The following is a 25,322-nucleotide window of genomic DNA, read 5'->3' as shown; positions in this document are numbered from 1 at the left end:
ATGGATTGAAGAGAAGAGGAATGGTGAGGTGCTTATATAGTAGAGGAAAGAAAGCAGGTTAAGAAAAATGTGGAAATTATGTTATTTATGTATTAAGCCCACTTTAGAATTAGAATAATAAACCCTTGGTGCATACATATTATGTGTTACTTTATGTCTTTTTTTAATCATTTTATCACTTTTCATTACTGGTGGAGCTTCTTTAGAGGTTATTTTAATAATATCCATTTCCGAGCATTGTATACTTTTACAACATATTGATGGACATTATGCATGTGTGTAATTGTGTTTATAAAGAGTGGAATTGTTCCATAAAAAGAATGGAACAATTTTTGTGAGTTTTTTCAATAAGTATTAGATTAAGTTGAACCTTGAGGTTGGCTTAGGCTTTGCCCTCAGAAATAATCACATTTTTAGTAATAATAATTATAATTACGTTTAATATTTTTAAGCTCGTCTGCTTGTCATACTTCATGTTCCAGCAAGTTTTCACAAGCCTAAGCAGGAATCCAAAATATGAAACGAGATATTTTTATATGGAGATCAGAGAGAATTAACAATATTTTTTACTATTTAAAAGGCTATAGCATCAAATAAGGTATTGATTGGGATTATTGCCTTTAAATTAATGAATTTATTTCAAAATTTAAGTTACATTAGGTTTCAAAAAACATGTCCAGTACATGATCACCTATTCTAAATGATATGTTATTTCCTTTCATATATCAATCAAATATTGACATATGAACAAAAACAAATTCTTAAAAAACAAAAAATTAATATTCTAATTGACTCAAAACAAAGAATAGAGTACTGTTTATAATATGTGATATCGGTCTACAAATTGAAATGTTAATCAAATATCAATAATTAATAATACAATCATAATCATAATATATAAATCTCATACACCATCAAAATATACATTTTTCTCATCAAATAATTATAAGCAGAAATAATCAAATTACCACACTCTTTTGAATTGTGAGAATCTTTAGTTTACCAATTTTCTCACTAAAACATTTTCTCTAACATTCTCCTTACCATTATTATCATCAGGGACAAGTAGAGTTTCACCTACCTGTTCACCTAATTTAGTTCGATTATAATCGAATCCAAATATGATCGAACTTTATTGTATTTAAGATAAGTTTTAAGTTAAAAAATAGATTAAATCAACATTTAGAATTAAGTAGAAAACAAATATTAATTGATCCAATCTATCCTATGATTATTCATTTATCATTTGTCATGTAGATATTCAATTGTGTAGAGAGTACTAATACCTACCTTAATTCCAATTCAAATAGAAAGAAGTATACAAGATTGCAAAAATATATTTTTTATCATAACTTACGTGCACTAGTTATAACTTATAATTGAACTTCTGCTTTAATGCTTAAAATTTATCCAGGGCCAAACAGTTCAATGACAATGGGTATACATGTGGATAGTTTCTATTGGGCGTAGCAAGTTTCTATGATCAATCATAATACGTTTGCTACTAACTAAAGGGACAATCTTAACAGAGATAATCTAGATTTTGAAGGCAGACGTTATTTTATGTTAAGAAAAGTGATTCAAGAAAACATACTATATACAAGAAAACGAATAGGGTTAATTTAATCCAGTCCTCAATGTATAAGATTTAGCTTATCCACTCCCATGTCTCTGTAATTGTCAGGTTATTATATGGATGCTCTGCCACATCTGAAAAAGCAGCCTATGCTAATATATATAAGCAATTTAGTATTCAAAACCTGGATCCAAATTATTCTAACGTTACCCTCTTGCTTGCTGCACCATGCTTTGTTGTGGAGCACATCTACTATCCTACAAGGTGTGCTATTCCATGTGTTACTGTTTGTGATTGGTTAAAAATATATATTTAAATTAAAATTTTAATAATTAATTATTTTTCTGACTAATTATAAGCAATGACACATGAAATGGTACATTGTTTTGGGACATCACATGTTGGACACAAAAAGAAGCTCATTATATAATTAAAGCAATTGATTCTTGGCATCCTTAGTAGTTTGTCACTAATCATCATAAAAGAATTTGCATAATTGACACGTTGATTATACTGATAATGTATTAATGTGTGGTATGCTTTCTCCAAATACGATCTCTGTGGACATTAAGAAACAATGTGATTCTTCTAAAGATGTACGTATGTGAGATTTACACTTGATTCAAGTTAAAACATAGATGGTTTTGTGCTAAGATGGGTACATCTCACCTTTATGTAAATAGATTCAAGTTAAAACATAGATTCAAATTTGTTTAGATATCACTATCCGATTTAATTTTAGGATAATAACGACCTAATCAATCTAAACAAATCTGTTTACATCGTTTTGCTTTGTTATTACCGCATTATTTATCAATACAATTCTTTGCAAACAAAAAATTAACTAGCAAATGAACTGTCACGTTTTGTCTCTGAGTAATGTAGACAATATTTCATTTGTATTATCCCATTTTTCTGGAAGGGAAAAAAATACTGATTCATATCGTTTACCATGAATCTGTGTATTTTTTTCTCCACACACCCTAATTAGTAGCGAAAAAGAACTTTAGGCAATAAATGTGCTCTGCATTTCCATGAAACATACCGAATATTAGAAGAAAGAAAGATCATGTGTTCCAAAAAAAACCATGTTTCTACATATTGGTGAATAACTGAATATGGACACATTTATGTATGTACTCTGTTTCGAGAATTAACGGGTTTTGGCAAGAATGCGAAAAATTATTCACGACAGAAAAATATAAAATGACAACAAGATGGAACCTACGAGTTTGTACTTTTATTAAATTTATATTCTCGTTTAATGGCTTGAGGCTTAGGTTTTAAGAAATTTCGAACACTAGCTCCAGGGGCATCCTACAAAGTACGAATAATGTAGGACTCTTCAACCTGGGCTAAAACAAAAAAATAAGAATAAAAAGAATCAAATAGAACCACAGTCGTAAATAATTTTAGGATCTAGTCAAATCAGATTAAAACTACGTACGAGTAATTTTTATGTGTAGATCGAATGATTTTTTAATTTAAAATTCATTAAATCAAATTACGAGTGCCTGTAAGCAAAAGTAAATACAACTTTATTTGTTGGTTGGTTAACTTTAAATCTTATTTTAAGGTGATTTTCCCCATTTTTAGTTAAAAAGCACACACCATATTCGATTCAAATTGAAATTGGAAATATTGTCCTGTTTCGAGTTCGGCTATAGCTTGAAATGCGGTGGGTTAGTTGGAAATTGCCACCTCCAAGTTTCTTTAGCAACCAAAAGATTGTTTTTCCATAGTCTTCATACTTTAAATGAACACCGATTTGTGTCACTATATGCTTTTGTACAACTTTTATTTGGTTGAGTAAACAATTAGAAGTGGCCAAGAACACATGAAGCAAAAGCTCTATTGGATTGCGTTAAATATATAACACTTATAATTTGAAGCAATAGATACATAGAAAGACAACACTGGCTTTCGGATCCAATACATGTTCTTTATTTTTTTTTAAATTTCTTAACAAATAAAATAGAATGATAATCGAAGAAGGGATCCGTTGTTGGCAAAATCAAGTAAATCTTGGCTATACTGCGCGTGATTATACCTAATAGGCTAATATACGTTATAAAGGTAAAATGTTGATTTGCTGATATTACAGGTTTAGTAAACTATACATTTTTTACCAAAAAAAAAAAAGAAGTTTCAATTAAGTAGTGTAATGTCTCGCTAGATTCTCAGAATAATCAAAAGGGTTAATGATTCAATTCTTGTGGGCAATATTTGTTGGAAGAGACAACCACATACATAAAAAAAAACGTTAGAAATTGATAGTACCAGATACCTATATTTGTGGAAGTATGATCCTCTCTCGTATCATCTCAGTACAAATAAAAAGATACAAGTTCATTTCATTTTACTTTTCGGGTAAGGATTTGCTATTCTAAACTATGTCTCAAATCATATATCAAATTAATCCAAATCATTGATTTGAGATATGATTTAGAACACAATTTAAGACAATAAATTATTGTCATGTTTTATCTACTACTTCCCTCTCGAAAATAATGGACATGATTCCTAATCATTTTTATGTCATCAAGTCCTCATGTATCTGCATGCCATCCAAGTGTGACATTTTAAATGGTTTGAAGATAGCAATTTCATAATTTAGCTTTTGTGTATCATGCATTATATATAATGAAATAAATCTATAAAGGTCCACTAGACCTAAAATAAAATCATGTGTTTAGGTTTTACGCAAGTTGTGGACGTAATAGTGATGGCTTAAGATACATAGACGAAAAACTATTAGAGCAGAACTGAAGAGTTCAATTTAATATATTGCGCACTAAGGTTCCTAACTTCCAACAACTCTTCCTTTATTTTCATTTTATGATTTAAGACTAGCTTTTTGAGTTCTAAGACTACAAGAGACACATGATTATACTATATAATGAAACCCACTTTTAATTTAACAATTTTAATTATTTGAGGAGGCCATGGTATAAGCATAATGCTATTACTTTTTAAGTATTAATCAGATTTCATATCCAACATTCATAGTTAGCTGATATGTTGTCTAGAAGTAAATATCACATTCTATACTTAATTGTTATGGATGTGAATTAAAAATTTGTTGAGCTATTTCTCCTATTATTAATTAATTTTGATATAAAACTTTAACAGGATATAATTTTTCTTTGGTTATTCTAGTTCAAAAGATGTCATTTCGATAACAAATTAAAAATCTAGTAAAAGTCTAATAATTGGGTCTTTAACATTGTCTTTGTTCATAAAATAAAAATAAATAGAACCAAAGCCATATCATGAAAACGACATTCAAAATATTTTAGTCAACATTGATTGATTTTAATATCTTCAACCATGTTTTTTTAATCCTTGAGGCTTGAATAGATGGGTGTTTGATTGGGATTCTAAAGAGAGAGAGTGACATGCATACCGTGTTTCCTTAGAAATTATTATTATAAGGGTGTTGTTTACCTTTGGTATTGTTATGTTAGTGGGTGAAATATGAGAAACTTAGCATCAAAGAAAAGAGATTTTTATTCACCCTCACTTTTTTTCTGCCCTACCTTCTTACCACATAGTTCTCTTGAACCCTCACTTTCTGGAAGCACTCTTGTGTAATCGTATATGCTTACAAAGATAGATTCAAACACTTAATACATAAGTTTCTTTTAACATAGATTCATAATATCCTGGACCTTATAATAAAAAAGGAAAGATCATATTAAGCTTTTGAAGTTTTGAACTTGGATACTCATATCTTATGATTAATATTGAATTCTATAACGAAAGAAACCAATTCAAGCTCACAAATAGTAAAACTTAACAAAACAGTATTCTCTACCTCTAACATACTCCAAACCAATCATATCCGACTAAATAACATATATTTTTTCATCTAGGATGTGTCAATCATTCATTGGATTAGGATGCAATGAGACATGAAAAATGAAACAGCTGATCTCCACTCAAAACACCTAAGCACACACTTACCATTTACCAATTTCATAAACCAAGAAAAAGAAAAATATGGAAGTTCTTTATAGGCGGCGATGCGCCCCATTTCATCCCTTTCCTTTTTAGTAGTTTAGGATGAATCTTTCTCCTACAATTAATTGATATTTGCACGGATGATACTTTTGGCTGGTCTTCGTATTTTTTAAGCTAATACCATTAAGCAAAACATACTACTTTTGATATAATTTATGAATTATTTATATGAAAGTTGTTCCTAAAAAAGGTGCGTTAGTACTTATGCATGCAATATAGCCATTTTCCTTCTCCTTATCATGAGGATTTACACTTTTCTAACAAAAGAAAAAATAGTTTAAATTGTGGGTATTTTATTAAAATTATATAAGGATATATTTATAAAAGAAAACTGAATTAAATCACACTGGGTTTGTTTGATGAAATCTTTGTAGTAATAGGTAAGTACTAAGTACGCTTTTGCTCCCATTAGGCCATTAATAATTTTTTGCTCATAAAAAACATATTCATTTTGATTTTTTTTAAGCATGTTTTTTGGGATTAAAGCAGCATAGAAGTAAAAGTTCAATGGTCTATTTGCATTGTTTGAGATACTTTTAACTGAAGTACTTCAACTTTTCAGATTCTCATTTTGCTTAAAGGTTAAAAGTTACAACTCAAATAAAAGCAAGCCGAACATTACAGCTAAAAGTAAATGTGGAGTTTTTTATATTATTTATTATTTCTAAATAATTTATTATAAAATTTAAATCTTAATAGTTATATATCAAATGCCAACATTATAGTCATATTATATTTATAATATTGTAGAATCATACATGTGAAGTCCAATAATTGAATGTAATCAGTTGCTAGATTCACCGTGGCAAAATATTCCGCAGCAATTTTTTTTAATAAATAAATATTAGTATAGTAATATTTTTTAATAGATAAAATTTGAATTACCAATTTTTTGTTACTATAATTTTTAAACCTTCCACCCCAATCACTTCACAGGAATAATGCGACATAAAATGATAAAATAAGTGGTCATTCAAATAGCTGTTATAAATTTTATATACGTGGACTAAGTCTGCCACGGATAATCATGTTGAGAACCTCTTTCTTTTCCAAATAGAATTTTACTTCGATATCTATTTTATCAAGAAAAACTAAGTCTGCCACGGATAATCATTTGATGAATTTGATCCTGAACTAGTTTTACTCTAATGTTGGTCAAAACTCTTATAATTTTGTGCAGTGATATATATAAATCCTTAGAGTTATATTACTCACTCTTGTAGTGGTAATTGCTCTTGAGTGATGTCTTTATTTGTAATTGAGGTAATACCTTTTACACCTTTTTATTAAATCTTTTGGCTTATAAAAAAATAAGTAAAATTCTTAGAGTAGTACTTGAGAGTAAAATAAGTTAGGAACTGCCTATAAATAAGTATTTTCCCCTCTAAGAGGTTATTCTGAAGTCATATTTATTTTTAATAAAGAAAATTAAAGTCGTTCTCAAAATGCTTTTTTAATCAAATATATTTTAACTTATAGTTAAGGAATTAATTTTTTTTGGATCATATCATTGATTATTCTTCCTAACGAATATTATTATCAGATGTCAAACTTTAACTTTAGACCTTATATCATATATGTTGATCCAAGAAATACTTACACCATTTGCCTAGTGTTAAAAATGATGTTTTGATACAATGTATTGAAGCAGGATTTTAACATGCAATGACGAAAACATATAAATCAGCTTTAATCAAATTAAAGCGGATAGAAAAAAGGGCATAAAGCATAGTAATGCGTTAAGCATAAAAAGTGATGCGTACTTTGGTTTTCGTATTGTGGAATTTTAATCTAGTCAACTGGCTAGTGAAACTTTAACTCATCTCTCATGTTTTCCCCATTGGTCCTAAAGTTAGAGCTATAGAGTCTCACGATTAAAGCAATTTTTCTTTCAACAACGGCCCCTAATTATAGATATATAATCCATTAAAGCAAGCTAGCTCAGTGCATGATTATTACTAATTCGGTTTCTTAATTAACACATTGGTAAGAAAAATCACAAAGAACTTTGAACTAGATAAGTACTATGAATTTTATGTTCATAAGTTATTGGTAGACAGCTAGAAAGTAGAGTACTATATATAGTATACGGTTATTATTTGAGGCACACGCAAAGAAAAGGCATAATATAAGGAAACTTTAATCAGTAATTTCCATTTTTCTTCCATTAACTTTTCCCTCCTTTGTAAAGTAAATCCAGTCCATTTCTTTTCAATAAAATAGGAATTTGTGTACTTAGTAATCATCATATGGACTAGTAGATTCATTGGATTGAATTGATAAACTTCTAGCATACCTCAATATCGACTTGTAATTTGTTCGTTTTTTTTTCTTTCTTGATTCTCATGTTACTCTAATTATTTTTAATATAATTTTACCTTGTGCCGAAAAAAAAAAGAGATTATGTTCTTCGCTGTATGCCTGTTATATAAATTGTTTACAAAATTGATAAATCAATCCTCAAAGTTTATTACACTTACAAAATCTAGGTTTTAATAATATATTAATTTGATACTTTTCGGTACTATTAAAAATATATTTCATTCTATGAGTAATGAACTAAAATATCTTTTTAGATATCTTACTACCAATTCCAGTAATGTCCCTCTCACACGTATATTTTGATATGATTACAAATAAATACATGGATCCTTAAAAAAATTCTGTATTATACCCAAAAAAATAAGTTTTTTCCTGTGTAACATTAAACAATCTTATAAGTTTTATACCACGTAGATATAAATTTCAGTTTCTTTTCCGTTCTGAAGCATAAATAATTGGGTCAGGAAGTCAATTGATTACACGTGAAGCATGCCAAAAATAAGGCAAAGGGAGTTCTAAAAGCAACACATGTCTCTCAATCAATCTCAGACATCCTTAATTTTTTAGGTTCAAAAAACATTTCATCAAGACTTTTGGCTTTATGGGCTGCCACCTTTCATTGTGAATGAAAAAATTGTAAAAAACATTTCATCAACAATTTTTCCTTCCATCCGTACACGATTTTTTTTTCCTTCCAGCTATAAACAACACTTTGGAAAAAAAAATTATTCTGATAGTATATATGTTTCAAATTTTAGTTGATCTTTAGTTGTATATGTATTTTTCAAGAAGTATGTAGAGATAAAAATTGAAATTTAGTTGTATAGGCTATTGTTTAGAACCAAAGTTTCTTTTGAATTATAGTAAGGTAATTCTGGTTCACTATATGACACTATTAAAAAAAGTACGCTCTCCTGTATGATCACAATCATAAATTTTAAAATTGTGATAAAGTTGTAACTGGCCACCCCCGTCAAATCATTGTCTGATTATTTTTATTTCAGTAATATTATACATCCTCCAATACTGTTATTTTTTTTACCAATAAGTCATATTATTATTACATCTTACCATATTGTTATATTTATGTAATAGCTATATAATTTTCAACGGTCTTATATCATCTATATAATAAATATGGTAATGGGTTTATCTTAAAAAAAATATGGTAATGGGAATATCGAAAGCATTGTGCGTCTGGAGGCGTATTAACACTTTCTCCAATATCAACCACTTACAAGAAGTTTGAAAATGCTTTTTTTCCTTTTGGAAACTATCATTTTTAAAAAATATATATATAATTAAGATGTTTTAAACAGAAAACAAACAAATTCAAAAACAATTAACCAGCCTATTTAAATTATGTTTAAAATAAAAGGAAAGCAAAAGAGAGGGTAAAAAGGAGCAAAAGATGAGAAAGACAAGTATATTTTGGAGAAAGGACAGCTATAGTGTTCACTTACACATGTTAGTGGAACCATATGAGGACAACGAAGTGAGGGTAGTGGTGTTCTGGAAAAGCCAATTTAACTTCAAACCAAATCAGGGGCATCAAATCAAATGTCAAAATTTTAGCACAAACATATAGTGCAATAACTTGTTACCAATTTTTATATAAATTAATTTGGAGCATGCATGAACATGAATTAGTTAAAAGGAGCTAGCCTATAACCTGAAATAAATAATGATTGATAGCAAGAAACCTGAATTAGTTAAAAGCAAGAAACCTGAATTAGTTAGAAAAGGAAAAATGTTTAAATAGGATGAAAAACAATATATTTTGTACTACAAAAGATATAAATAGAAAAGGAAAAATGTTTAAATAGGATGAAAAACAATATATTTTGTACTACAAAAGATACTCCTTCGTTTTTTTGGGGTAAAAAATTAATTTTTAGGGTGTGTCATTGCTTCTCTCAATAAGTGTTGCTTTCACGAATCGAATCATTGATCTTTTAGACATTCTAAAGATTTAATAAGTTTTATACCACTAGACCAATAACTTGTTGGACGAAAAACGCTAATAGAACGCAATTGTAAAAGAGAAAACAAAGCTTAATTGATTACAAGCAAGGTTATACAACTACGATCCTCGGAAATTAAAGTACTGGTATTAATTCTGAAGTATCCAAATATATGCTCAAGAATATTCTGAGTATAAGGAGGTGTACGAAGAGTACCTCCAGAAAGATTCCATAAATTGTTTTTGTTCCCCATGAGTTTGTTTGAGTATATACTAAAGCTAATACGTATGGATATTCATATTTTATAATTGCAATTAATAATGAAAGATAAACACTAATCTATGTGATTAGTATTTAATTTGCTGGGTTTCATTTATTTCCCTTTTCAGAAAGAGCTATGTAGATGAACATGCATGTGTATCAACCACCCGAAGACACTTTGACAGAAAAATCAAAAGGGAAACTAATGGAGAGTTAATTAATTCATTCAACTCTTAATTAAAGTTCTTCTTTTAATTGTTTATAAGCAACAATGAAATCAAGCATACAAAAACATGATAACATTCACCTCAATTAAACAATCGAATAATGGTTAACGTTGATAATCAACATTAACATTATTAACAAAGGATCTAGGAACATTAAATAACTCATGAACAAGATATTAGTTTAAGGTCGATTAATCTTGCTTCCTCAATTGTTTGTAAAACCTCTTTATGAACTCATCAGCTTTCTTGTCCACCATGTTGTCCTTATCATCAGTGTCTAGTGGGAACGGTGAGTCGGTTACTCTAAGCTTCCTCACCATTGGGCTCTTTCCGAACCCTGGAAGTGCCGGTGATGAATATGTTGACTCAACCATGGTTTCAGTGTTATTCATGTTTAGCATTTCCAACACAGCTTTTACCGCATTCATCTCTTCGTCCACGGGTGGTGGCGCGTGAGCACACGTGAATAAGTGGTTGTTGTTGTGGTTGCGGTGATGCTTGCGTCCGATGGGGAAGAAGTAGTTAGGTGTGTTGCTACAGCTGAACTCATACTCCCTTTGGGCAGAGAATTGAAGGTTGGAGTCACGGCGGGTAGAGGTGGAGCCACCGTTGTGGTGATGGTGGAACATTAGGTTTGCGATGGCTTTTCCGGCGAGTTTGCCACGGCGTTTGAGGACCATGTTGAGATCCAACATAAGTTTACCTTTGGAGAAGCCTTTTCTCAACATGAATAATACAACACGTACCATGCTCCATACTTTTTTCGCTATTATTGGTAGATTGCTTTCCATTTCTCTAATGTCCTTTTTTCTTTTATATAAGTTTAGAATTATTTGAGAGAGAGAGAGATTGAGAAATGAAGAGATGGATTGAAGAGAAGAAGAATGGCGAGGTGCTTATATAGTAGAGGAAAGAAAGCAGGTTAAGAAAAAATGTGGAAATTATGTTATGTATTGAGCCCACTTTTGAATTAGAATAATAAACCCTGGGTGCAGAAGCACTATGGGTTACTTTATGTCTTCTTTTTATCATTTACTTCTGGGGTGCATTCAAGTGTTAAAAGTGAAAAAATTTATAAATAAAAAAGACTTATAAAATTGTGATTGTAAGCATTTGATTTAATATGTGATATCTCATTTTGTAACTCTTTGTTTTTCATATCTCCTTGTTACAGCAAGACTAGGACTTTATTATATACCTTTCATTATTGGTGGAGCTTCTTTAGAGGTTATTTGTATATTCAGAGTAAAATTATTACTTGTGTCTTTGTATTAGGCTTCATAACGTACAATATGTACTTTATGCTGTGTTTTAGAGTGAAATTGTTGAGAATGATCGTCTAAATAATTAGTTTTGTAATATTATTACTATATTAAGTTGGACCTCCAAGTTGGCTTAGGCCTTTTTCCCAAAAGAAACCCTTTTTGAAATAATAATCACCTTTAATATGTTTAAGACTATAAGCTTGTTTACTCAATTAATTTTTTTTTATAAAATAAAGATATTTAGAAGAAACTATATTTTCTAGCTTATTGGAAAATGCATTTTTTTTCTTCAACAGCAGAGAAAAGAAGAATGTGAGAGATAGGGATAAATGTATACAACATTTGATATTGAAATAAAGGAAATCATAACTTCATATATATGCAAATATAATTTTGTAATTATTCAAGAATAAAAGGATATCTTTGATATGACATATGCAAATAAAGTAGAAGGAAAAGGATATATATGTATATGTATGTGCGTCTTCATCTCGTTACGTTGTGTCTCTTATACTTCATTTCTTGAAGTTTGGCAATGCAATTTGATTTCACTCTTTTATGGAACGAGTCTAATACTTATTATCAAATTTCTGCTCAGTCCCACCGCATATTCTCTTTTGGAAGATGTGATGCCATTTCTCTTTGTTAAGGAATAAGATTCAACTATTATCAGCTTCTCTTTTATCTTTAAAGAGATTCTTTACAAATTATATCAACCTTGTTCAGATCATTGATTTGCATTTATTTTGTCAATAACCTTCTATGCCACAGTTTCTATAACCATCAATGAGATTTGAGGAAGCAGAACTTGGAATAGTCACTACTATTAGTAGAGAAAAAAACTAATTAAGGGAATTACTTAAATATAGGAAAAGCTTACACTGATTATGTTAATAAGAACTAAGTAATCAAAGATTATTTGGCTGTTGTGAGATTATTCATTTCTCTTGTAATTGCAGCAATGCAACTTGAACTCCTAGCAATCCCACCTTTGTTTTCTCCACTTTTCTCCCTAGGGTTAAAGGACTTAGCTTTTCTCCCATCTATTTTGCTCTTTTTCAGAATCTCTTTCATAGCCTCAGCTTGGAACAAAACAGGGAAAGCCCTCCCAAATTTGTTGAACCTAACACATGCACTCATGTGTGCATTTAATGCATCTTCTTTGTTTCCACCATTTTTCTCCAACTCTTCCTTCACTGCCTCAGAACACAAACCACACACAAACTTACCTTGGAACTTGTCTCGTATATGTTCAATGTATTCCGGTGTGCACTCCTCACACATGCCACAACACTCACACTTTGCATCTTCAACCTCAGTTATTGGTGGAAGTGTACTTAAATCAATGACTTCTTTGCTTAGCTCAAAAGAGATATCTGAGATTGTTCTTTGAATATTGTGTTCAGATGGAAGCTTTGGTGGCTTAGACATGTTTCCATTGTTGTTGCTCTTAATCGATAATGAAGTAGGCAAAGATTCTCCACGAGGTGCCATGATTTGAGAATATACACCTAATGATTGAATAAACTAGGAAGAGACAATAGTCCTATTTATAATACTTGTATTTATTTCTTAGAGTCTAACGTTGTAGACAAATGTGTGGATGTTAGAAACTCTAATGTCAGTTTCAGTGATCGTGATCAAATTGCTAGATTTTTCGAGAAAGATTAATAATGAGAATGCAATGGCTCGTGTGTACCTTATCTAAGTTTAAAGTAATTAATTGCATATATCTAATTTGATTGATAAATGTAAGCCTTCTTTTTCATGTGGGTTTTACGTCCAAGTGAAGTTGCAATTGCATGCTTGGTAGTTGTGGCAATGCAAGAAAAATGTGATAAAACCTCCATGATTTCTTTATTTGGCTGATTAAGCACACATACTCCCCAAACCCAGAAAAGAAAGATTAGTTTATTATGTGATAGAACCTCATAATTTAAGTACCATAACGAATTCATTATGCTACTCAACATGAGACTTCTAACATTGTCATCCTTTTAAGGGTCCATGTTCATGGTGACTTTTATTTTATCGACACTAACCTCATGGTAGTTATTTCTCTTTTGGTGGCTTCACTCACATACTAATATTCAGTAATATATCTTAATACAGTCTATAGGTCGCCGTTTCCATGACACAACTCTTAATGAAGGACACCAATTGTTATGACTTAAATATACACATGAAAAGAATTCAACCCAAAAAACTAGTTTATTGGGTGAGAATGCATCATGACTTAATACCACAATGAATTTGCTATGCTACCCAATGAGACTCATAATATTTTTTTCCTCCAATACATTCCAAACAATAAAATATATAGATGATTTAATTTGTAATATCAAAACTGCAATTTTATACATGACGACATGTATTCACATATTTTTTATCTCCCATCTATCACATTTATCAACCGATCAAGTTCAAACATTATTTATAAAATGGTCTAGCTTAAGAAACCATGCAGAGAAAAAACTCTCCCCATCTTCTATACATCAACTTTCTCATTTTTTTTTTATACAAAAGAATTGTGTATTTGTATAGCTAAGAAACCATGCAGAGAAAGAAAAAACTTTCGATTGAATATCTAACTATCCATCTATATAATTCCGCCTTTCTTTTTTGGCTGCCCCTTAAGCAATTGTAAGTATTGCATTATCTTAAAATTTTTAATACCGAAATGTAAGCATGTACCTGAAATGAATCTCGAAGGCCATTTCATGGCTTACTCGTAATTGATAATACCAAAATGAATTGTGCATTTAAGTGCGGAGTGTTGCTCCTCTTCATTCTGAAGAGATCGTTAGATATGTATGATTATGACACATGACAATAACAAAAATTCAATAGTTTATATTTTTATTTTTTTATAAATTAATAATTTTGAAAAATTGTTCCTTTTCACATTTCAGTACTAATGAGTAATCCATTTCCTTAAGTGTCACATTATGGAAGCCTAATTGTAATTTGTGTCTACCATATTAATTTTTTATCTGCAAAAAAGAATTATTCAAAATATTCAATAAAATAGCTAAAACTTGAAATTTGGCTTTTACCCACAACTAAGATTTTACTATATTAACTCCAAAGCTTCCACCAAATCCAATATATTAATTACACAAGTACACGGGAAAAGGGAGAAAAGGAAAACTCCACATAGTAGAACAACATTTAAATATCAATATATTCACGCAATAAGAAAGTTTAGCCATAAATAAAAAGGTCTTCCTTTTAGCAATTGATAAATATGTGGTCCAATACAAACTAGGACCATGGAGCTTGTAGGGTATCACATGCTAGATTGGTAAAACCATATATACTTGCCTCCACCTTTTGCTTTTGCAAAAGAGCTTAATTACAAGAAGGAAAGAAAGTGCTTTTCTCCACAAACACCAACTTTTCATATCACGAGGAGCTTAAAAAGGAGAAAGGAAAATCCATTGAAGTTAGATTCATGGAAGATAATTAAATAAATTTTGCAATCTCTATCATGGAGGATCTCCTTATTATAGGCCTGAAAGTAAAAACACTAGATGTATAAACAATTTCTGTATATCTGATCCTAATTATATTTCTTTTGATAACTTCTTTCCTTTTTACATTTATTATTTTTTTGCTCTAATTAACTAATGATAAAAGATGCATATACTAACAGTCTATGAAACACGGATTCGTCAAACACCCTCACGTGTCGGTGTCCAATACGTATCCGACACAGATACATTCAGATTCGCAAAAGATACGTATCCATAGAGTATCCAAAAATTAAAAATGTAAAATAAAATAAATAAATATTAAGACACGTATTCGATTCGTTTTTAATAAAATATAGGATATATGGATTCGTTTTCAGTAAAGTATAGGATATATAGATTCGTTTCTAATAAAACATGATAAGATAGATTCGTTTCCAATAAAACAGGATAAGATATATTTGTTTCCAATAAAACATGATAACATAGATTCGTTTTCATTAAAATAGGATAAAATATATTTGTTATGGAGGGCAATGATTTTAGGATAGATTCGTTTTCATTAAAATAGAATAAGATAGATTTGTTATAGAGGCAGTGATTTTAAATTTCCATATTTTTTACTTTGGATATTTTGATTTACACTTATAATTTTATCATATTTTATGTGTTATTATTATTTTATACGCGTATCTCTGAACGTATCGTATCCTGTATTTTGGAAAAAATATGTGTCGACGCATCGGATACGTATCTTACCCGACACATGTATCAGTATTCGTGCTTCATAGCTAACAGTGTAATGAATTTTTACATTGTCACTATATTATCTAGCATCGTTTATTAATTATCATTAACTTTTAAATAAAAGTAATACGAATTAATAATATATGATGTATGAACTATGTATAAATCTTTATGCTGCATAAATATTATACTCCTAACTAAAACCATATCAAAGAATTCATTAACAAAATATATAATTACTTTGCAAAATCTTATACAGAAGTGTTTATGGACAGGTTGGATTAGGCTGGTGAGTTAAAAAAAATATGGCTGCTAATTTTTTGGTCAGTCACATTAATAATTCTAAAATTCAATAACCCATGCATAGTAACGGATAAATACATAATTCTTACTTGCCTTTAAAGCTAAACATGAAACCATTAAGGTCCATTTTGGTTTCAACATTAAAGGAACCTTAAGCTATACCTAGTTACATAAGGTGAGAACAAAATATACATACATTTATTTCCAAGTGTATAAAACATTAAAGCATGCTATATTCCTCTTGTATTTCATAAAGTGGCAAAATATAGTGACACAAACTAAAATCTTGCTCATTTATCTCTAATCAATCTTGTAGCTTACATAAACTTAGAATTATACCGAAGAAATTGTTGCCAGATCTCGAGACTATAAAACTGCACCATTGCATCAACAATTCTTCTCACATCACAATACAATACGAAAAACATAAGGATGCACCAAATATAAACAATGGGTAAGACAAGCAAATAAGCAACATAGGCTAACACATAAATAGTCTTTTACGTGCAATCCGTGTCTAATGTCTTAGCCATGGAAGCTAAATGCTCTTGCATATGACTTTCAAATGCAAAGTCAAATGCTAGCTATTGTCATTATAGATCTCGTACAACCTCAATTTCCAGAATAATCATTCCATCCTTTGTTTCCAGAAGGGCTAACATCAAGGGCGGATGCAAGGTCAAGGGTGCAATTTGGGTTGGAAGCTTCCTACAAAGTTTTTTATAGTAGTAATTAAAGAACCTCGTGAAAAGGTAAATACTAAATACAAGCAAAAGTGGAAAACATTCGGCTTCAACAATCTAGAAGGGAGAAAGGGGCATCATCAACCCTAACTAAAAATTGAGTTACTTACATAAATGAGTTAAATTTGCATTAAAAGTAAGTTCGTTAAATAAATAAGTGAGTTGTATGTGAGTCAAATACAGTTCGATTCATTAGGTTCACGAACTAAATGAATTACATATAACATAGATGATTAGAATTAAAAATTAGTAAATGGTCACATGATTTGTTAAAAAAGTCACTTGCACTTATTTTTTAATTTTGTCAATTCCACTAAAATCTAAATATATGTATTAATTTTCTCATCTATCAAATTAAAAACTATTTTTCACTTGAGTCACTTTCTATACATACATATAGTTACATTATTATTAATATTACATACTTACATTACATTACATGTATATATAATCCACGAATACCTTATAGTTCATTTAAATTTATGTTCATATGAACATAAATTTGAATTTGTTAGCTCATTCAAAAGTTCTGAACTTTGATTGAGCTGAAAAATAGTTCGGCGTTAAATTCGACTTAAATCAATCCTTAATGAGTTGAACTGAATTATGTCTAGTTCAACTTGGCCGATTTTCACCCTTACATGTGATTATCATTCGCACTTATTAGATGGACATAACATGAAGAATGTATTCATCCATCCTAAAATTTTCGTCCAACATGCTCTATTCACTCACGGACATTTCAAGCGGACAAATGGGCGACCGCGGGCATGATTAGATAAATTATTGAACATCAAATATACAAATATATATGTATTTGTCAAATGTGACAAATTTGCTCAATTGGACTAAACTTAAGTACAATACCTTAGGTGCTTGTAGTGTTGTTACCCAATAATATTATCACAATTGTAAAAATATTCATCTAAGCATTTACCCCATAAAAACATCATTAAGAGTGCTTCTAAATCTATCATCTTTTCTCTCATGCTTCACATTCTCTTTTCTCTCATGCTTCACTTTCTCTCTTCTCTCCTTTGAATCTTTCTTCTCTTCTCTAAATCTTTCTCCTCTTCTTTTCTCTATGCTTCTCTTCTCTAAATCTCCCCCTTTCTTGTTCCTCATATTCTTATATTCTTTCTCTCACCAAAATTAATTTTTTTTCTCACTCTAAAATTCAACAATGAACACCTTCCACAATAGTAGATCTACATAAAAAATCAATTATATTAATTTGATGATAAAGAAAAATATATTAAGTTTAAACATTTGTATATTCTATAAATAAAGCTATTACATAATAATGACAAAAAAATAAAATAAACAAAATAGAAAAAAAAAACCTTACCACATGGTGCAACACTTTGGAAAAGATCATGAGTAAGTGCATCCATTTTGGGTAGGAGAAAGACAATGTGATATGAATATAAGGAAAAAAAGTAAATAGAGAATATGAAGCATTAGCCACCAAGTAATAGAAGAGAGACATGGGTGTTTAGATGATTTTTTTTATGGGGGTAAACGTTGAGATGAATTTTTTTTACAGCTGTCACAATATTATTGGGTACCAGCACCACAAACACTTAAGGTACTGCATCTAAGTTTAGTCATTTGTTATATATATTTGTATATTAAATATAAGAAAATACTATCATTTTCTTATTATGTATATGCATTTGCATTTTGTATGTAAATTATTATATATTATGCATATATTTTATTATAAGGAGATATTTGTTTACACTCAATTCAAGTTACAATAATTACATTAATCTCAATCATTTATTTTCTTAAATTCAATAGACCAAATGAGTAAGATAAATAAATGATGAGAAAGAAAAATAGAAATTTTAAATAACTTTTAAATTTCACTCATTTGGTCCGTTGTTTTTATGAAAATGAATGACTAAGATTGAATGTAATTAATGTAACTTTTAAATTAAGTGTAAACAAATTTATTCTCTTGTATTATATATATGCATTTATATTTTGTATGTATTGTTCCATTTTATGATTGTTTATTATGATAAATATGTACATTTGTATGCAAATTATATATTTTTTATTTTGTATGAAGTGTATATATATTTTTGTTTAGGGTGTCCCACAAGCCTACTCTACCCATATTTAAGGCAGACATAACATGATATTTTATACATTATTTTAAAATAGTTTATTTATGTCCATCCTAAGTGAATATTAGGTGAATATTACTTAAATATGAGTAGGACAAGATCCTAATTACCAATCCTATATAGAACCATACTTAGACATAACAGTTATATTATTATGTTTATGATTTTGAGGATTTTAACCTTTTTAGAAATTTTATTCCAAATGTTCTACCAAAAATATGATAATCTCATACTTTAAATTAAGTATTTTGAAAATGTTAAAACATTTTTTATATAGTCACCCTAATGTATTATTTTAAAAAGTTAACAAAACAATTTAATATTAGAAAGTAGTAGCTTTAATATTTAGATATGAATTTCTTGGGTTATTTATTCTTTTAAAACAAACTATATTAAACAATATTAACCAAATAATAATAATTTAATAGTGGGTGTTAAAATAAAATAAGATCAAAATCTATCCTTATGTATGATCATGTTTAGTTAAAATTTAACCAATGATTAGAAATAAAAAATAATTTATGAAAAATACTACTCATGAGATAAGGTTTAATTTATTTCAAAGAAATTTTCTTAAAACAATATGAATGGATGCGTTTCGAAATTTAAATGTCGTTTCAAAATGAAAGAGGAAGGGGAATTAGGGTTTGAAAATGAGAGGAGTTGCTTATTTATATAGTACAAATAATAGAGTCGTTATTACCAATTGTCCCTTTTGCAGCGGAGAAGAGGAGCGAGGTCACTTTTGGTTTGGGAGGGAAATTTGTAATATAATCCCAAAAAAAATTCCTCACAATTGACGATCTCAATCAACGGGACAAATTTTCAACATTCAACATCACCAAGGTATCACTCTCGTTCTTTCTAGTCTGCTGTGTTTGAATCTCAGATAAACATACAAACGAAATGAATTTCTTTTTTATTGATGAATTTTAGGTTTCTTTCTTTTAGGTTTAGGTTGCGGATGAAATTGAAATAGAATTGAATTAGCTGTTTGATTGCTTAGGTTGTTTTATAATCTTCTATTATTCAGCAATTGGAACTACTTTGTAATTTTTGGGCCGATTTATTTGAATTTTTTCCACAAAAAAGTGGTTATTCTAATTTTGAAAAAATTTGCTTCTCATGGTTGGACACTTGTTTGGTTGGACTTTTACAAGATCTAGAAAAAAAGCTTCAATTTAGCTTTTTTGAGAAAGCTATATTTTTCAGCTTCTGAAAATTTTACTTTTATCAAAATCACTTTTTTCGAATCAATCTTTGAAACCCTTAACAAACAGGCCCTTAGTGAATGTAGCTCCATATTACATGTACCATTTTCTTATGCTGAGGTGCCCTACTTTTAGTTTTTCTCTTTTGGGGACTTTGATTTCAATGCATCTGTTTTGTTGGCTTGTTATTGCAGATTTAATTTCTCTTCTGTGAAGTAAGAAATATAACATGAGCACTACAGTGCAAAAAACTCCAAGATCTGGCAGGCAGTCATTATTTTTCAAGGATTTAGCTTCACCTGTTTCTACCCGGAGAGGAAAATTTTCGAGTCCAGGCCAGGCAGCTCCAGCTTCTACTCCATGGCGTGAGAACTTTGGTGGTTCGGACCTTCCACCACCTCCTTTTTACACTTTGGAAGATAGATCAGACTTTTCTCCTGAATCCGGTATACCAGATTACCTGGTATCCCCAGAGACTAAGTCAGACCCTAGATCTCCAATCCAATCTTCAAATACGGAATTTTCAACTCCATTGAAAAGCAAATCAGAGGCCAGCACATCTTATGCTTTACGTGGAGTGCAGCAAAACCATCAGGACTCACCAGGTTTGAATTGGTGGTCACCTGTACCTGCAAAGAGTGGCAGTGAGCAAGATGACAAGGGGACGAGTTCACCAGTTGAGGGTGTGGTACAGCCTGGTGCTTTGATTACCCTTCCTCCACCATTGGAAGTGGCAAGGCCTGAGGTCCAAAGAAATTCCTTCCCAGCAGGGAATCTCAATGAGGAAGAATGGGTAACTGTTTATGGGTAATGTCTTAACTCTGATTTAGCATTTAAGTTTCTTCCAATGCTTAGGAACAAACATAATCCTTCTCTGCTATAAATATAACTATAGACACCTACCTTTGAAATTCAGCACATTTTGCTGAAGAAAAATACATTTTAAAGTTGGAATAAAACAACACAAATTTTACATCCTTGCCCTAAATAATCAAGAAGTTGCTCCAAACACTTAAGGTCAAAACTCATGCTTCCTTAACATGCGTTTTCTGAATGTAACAGTTCATTACTATTACTTTTTTATTGCGTACCACTGTCCAAACTAGGGACTTGATTTTAGGAGGAGGGGCTTTGGTCTCCTAGTTGTGATAGTTTTGAGAATTGTTAGTGATAAATGAAAAATTGAATGATAGTCCAGACAAATTTTGGTGGTATAATCAGTCTCTGCTTGGCAAATGTGTAGGAGCTAGGAACTTTTTTCTGGATATATTATGGAGAAAACTATTTACAATTGTCTTGGAGGCTTCAAATGGATTGCCATGCATATCTGCTTATTTTCAATGATACCTAAAATATCAATTGAAGAAAAGTTGGGGATGACAATTAAGATGGGAAACACGGCAAGTTCATGGACTGACATGAATTGTTTTAGTATGAAACTTTACATAAAGAAGAATTTCAGTGTTGGATGACGTGTTTCATGGTTAACTATATTTGGATTTTGGTGATTGTCGAGTTTCCACGAATTGTTTTTGGGCAATGTGGTTGTTTTTCATTTAACAATCTTTTTGTGTGTTAAGAGAGATGGAGAGGGGGAGAGGGGGGGAGAGAGAGATACTATTTGGTTTTGCCATATGACCCACACACATCGCTTGAAAATATAAATGTGCTGTTAGCTATCCTCGCTATCTGATGATCAGTGAGTAATATGATGTATGTGTTGAAGCTTTGAGTATGCACTTGAATATCTTTGATGAGGCCTGTCGAACATTTTGCATCAATGTTTGAGATGCCAAATCAATAAGCTAAAGATGTCTACTTTCAATACTGTATATAGCAATGTAGATGCCTTGTAATAATGTTCTTTCTGTTTCTGTGCAGATTTTCTCCATATGATACCAATTTGGTTTTGAGGGAATTTGAAAAATGTGGTGAAATTTTGAAACATGTTCCTGGACCTAGAGATGCTAACTGGATCCACATTTTATACCAGGTTGTTATCTTTCACTTTCATGAAAATAATGTTTGGATTTTTCTTATATAGAGCAATGGTTGTGTGCCAATCAAATACCACTCATGAATACCGTTTTGAAATTGTTATTATACGTGATCAATATATCTGGAAATGGTTCCAACTGCTTTTCCCTCCTGCACACTCTTTTTGAAAGTGATTTATTGGTTACGCTTTGTCTACCTCATCACTTAATAAATTTCAATCTTGATGCAGAATCGATCTGATGCCCAAAAAGCTCTTAACAAGAATGGAATGCAAATTAATGGAGTCCTAATAGTAGGTGTTAAGCCGTTGGATCCCATGCAACGCCAATCTTTGAATGAAAGGCAGAACAATCAGGAATTTATGCCTTTGCCTCTATTCTCTGCTAGAATTTCGGAAACAAACACATTGAGTGCTTCTTCTCGACCCTATTATCTTCAGAATGGTAACTCAGCTGTTCGCCAGGCAGGAGGTACCATTGCTTCTCCAACAAAATCATTGGTGTCAAAGGTCATGGATTTGATGTTTGGAGTCTAGATTTAGCTGTTCTGGTGAATCAGCCTATTTCATTCTGTTTTGTTGTAAGCAATGATTCTACTTTCTGCTATTCACACAATGCCGGAGTTGAGGCATATCTTTGTAGGATTTGAGTTGTGGAACATTTGCCCTTTGGATCTCAGTTTTTGGAATTTCTGGCATCTAACATTTGCAGTTATATTGGGAAACTTGGTAGCCATATGATTTTAGATTATAAATCTTTACGGTGTCATATTACACTCTATGACATGGACTAAGGTTGAATGCATAAATGAGTTTCCATGAAACTATTTTAACTTAACAAGTATTCTAGGGAGTGTAGTTCATTACCCTAAACCTTGTTACATTTTCACAATTATAATGCTTAACATCAAAACAAATGAGCGTATAACTACTTATTGAATATGCACCTAAGGTAAACCACTGAGTAGCGTCAAAATGCAATTATGCAACATGTTCAGCACATAAAAAATATTGTATGGCTATGACTATGAGTGCATATTTTCATAGTCGTGCTTAGTGATAGATCAATATAATTCATTATTCAAAACGAAAATAAAACAACATATTATTTTGTTTACTTGTACAAATAACAAATGTATTCAAATTGATTATTATAAAAAATTACGATTTTCATCCGAGCTTGACGAGATTGGCTTCGAATTTTATGTTTAACTTTGGTGTGTAAGGGTTTATTTACCGTGCTTCTTTCAAAATTGTAGATGACTACTTTATAATTTCATAGTAAAATGCTGATTTTAATTTAGATGATATTGATATTCCTAAATAAAAAAACATTATATTAGCTCAATATCCCATTAGTGTTTTATACCCTCATTGCATAATTATTAATCTAAACTTTGTTATAACTTATAACTGCCTACACGTTATCACCAAAGTTAACTACCCACTAAACCCCACCCATGCACGACGTCAACACCATTCTTTCTCTCTTTGCCTATATAAAATTCTATGATCTTCTATACAATTTGCATTGAGTTACAAGTTTAAACAATCTAGTGCTTCTAAACATTGTTGAGTGAAAAAGAAGAACTTATACAGATATGGCATCACCCCTTTGGAACATTCTATGCACTTGTCTGATCATTTTCATGGCTGCTAAGAATACTTGTGTTGTTGAAGCTGGAAGGCAATTCAAAGTTGGTGATCACTTAGGTTGGCATGAACCTGTTCCCAGCAATGATGTCTTTTATATCCAATGGGCTGAAAGAAACAGATTTCAAGTTGGTGATTCTCTCCGTAAGTTTCTTCAATCACATGCATTATTATAATTTCACCACTCTTCCACTAACTTTGCAATTAACTCTTGAAAATGAATTTGATGCTTTCTAACTTTCTAGTCTACTTTCGATGAAGTTACACGATCCATTAATTGATTTAAAGACACTGCAACTTTTCTTACACAAATTGCATCATCAGTTCATTGATTCAATGAGAGTGTGTAAGTTACAATATAAGTGTGAATTCTACCTTTTCTATGTTTGTTGTTGATGCAGTGTTTGAGTACCAGAATGACTCAGTTCTAAGTGTGGAGAAAACAGATTACTTAAATTGTAATGCAAGCAACCCCATCACAGCCTTTGACAATGGAAAAAGCATTATGAATCTTGATAGACCTGGACCCTTCTACTTCATAAGTGGAACTCAAGATCACTGCACCAATGGACAAAAGTTACTTGTGGAAGTGATGTCACAACATCCTATTCCAAAATCTTCACCATCACCTTCCATTTCTCTTCCACCTCAAGTTTCTTCACAAATGTCTCCTTCACCTTCACCTTATGCTTCTGATGATAGCTTTGGGGATTCAACCTCAGCCTCAGCCTCTGTAGTGTCTGGTCCAGTCCCCATGGTTTCTTTAGTCACATTTGCAATTGTGCTTATGTTAAAACCTTGATTAGTATTTTTATGTAGTTTTTCCTATGTTGATTGCTTCTAGTAGAGTTTATTTGTTTAGGCATTAGATTTTGAACTATTATTTCTGGTCAAGTGACTTTGATATCACTATGGTTTTTGTATTTCTCTTATGGAGTCTGATTTGTTTTTCCTATCATCTAAAGTTTATTCTTTTCGGTTATAGCATTGTTGGATTATCATGTATTATCTAATATCTTATATGTTTGAGATCTCTATCAGACATGTGAAGAATTATAAATGGATTCACCATTCCTAAGCTCAAACATTATAAAAAAACTCAACAATAAAATTTAACATCTCAAGAGTAGATTTATTGAGTGATATAATATGTTATTAGATCTTTAAAACCAAAGACTTTACTTGAAATTGAGTATTCATACCCCATTTAACATATTCATAGGAATAAGTCCTTGAATTTTCAGAATAATGTAAAATTTTCATATCATTATTATTTGATCACTTTGTGAATAATTAACACTTTTATTTGCCATCCTTGTAGTTAACCCTAACAAAATCTAAAAATAATTATAGAATATTGCCACAAGATCATTTATAACTGATTCTTTCCTTTACTTGTAATTTTTGTACAGGGATAACCTCA

The 25,322-nt window shown here is 30.6% G+C and overlaps 4 protein-coding genes across 4 annotated transcripts; 2 read left to right on the top strand and 2 right to left on the bottom strand.

Annotated features, from left to right (window-relative positions):
• On the bottom strand, positions 10,364 to 11,251 carry LOC109357830. The gene has a single exon (XM_019601886.1). It carries the CDS (start codon positions 11,162 to 11,164, stop codon positions 10,565 to 10,567), a length of 600 nt encoding a protein of 199 aa, XP_019457431.1. The 5' UTR covers positions 11,165 to 11,251; the 3' UTR covers positions 10,364 to 10,564.
• LOC109358133 lies at positions 12,446 to 13,139 on the bottom strand. Its single transcript, XM_019602209.1, has one exon. The coding sequence runs from the start codon at positions 13,130 to 13,132 to the stop codon at positions 12,554 to 12,556; it is 579 nt and encodes a 192-aa protein (XP_019457754.1). The 5' UTR covers positions 13,133 to 13,139; the 3' UTR covers positions 12,446 to 12,553.
• On the top strand, positions 19,637 to 22,986 carry LOC109358806 (nuclear pore complex protein NUP35-like). Its single transcript, XM_019603258.1, has 4 exons — positions 19,637 to 19,885; positions 20,445 to 21,057; positions 22,132 to 22,243; positions 22,478 to 22,986. The coding sequence occupies exons 2-4, from the start codon at positions 20,480 to 20,482 to the stop codon at positions 22,781 to 22,783; spliced, it is 996 nt and encodes a 331-aa protein (XP_019458803.1). The 5' UTR covers positions 19,637 to 19,885; positions 20,445 to 20,479; the 3' UTR covers positions 22,784 to 22,986.
• On the top strand, positions 23,685 to 24,855 carry LOC109357655 (early nodulin-like protein 1). Its single transcript, XM_019601641.1, has 2 exons — positions 23,685 to 24,043; positions 24,301 to 24,855. Exons 1-2 carry the CDS (start codon positions 23,848 to 23,850, stop codon positions 24,699 to 24,701), a joined length of 597 nt encoding a protein of 198 aa, XP_019457186.1. The 5' UTR covers positions 23,685 to 23,847; the 3' UTR covers positions 24,702 to 24,855.

The sequence above is a fragment of the Lupinus angustifolius genome, chromosome LG10, assembly GCF_001865875.1.
Source record: "Lupinus angustifolius cultivar Tanjil chromosome LG10, LupAngTanjil_v1.0, whole genome shotgun sequence".
Classification (NCBI taxonomy): domain Eukaryota; kingdom Viridiplantae; phylum Streptophyta; class Magnoliopsida; order Fabales; family Fabaceae; genus Lupinus; species Lupinus angustifolius.
The sequence above is the reverse complement of the archived record's forward strand: the minus strand, read 5'-3'. Positions and strand labels throughout refer to the sequence as shown.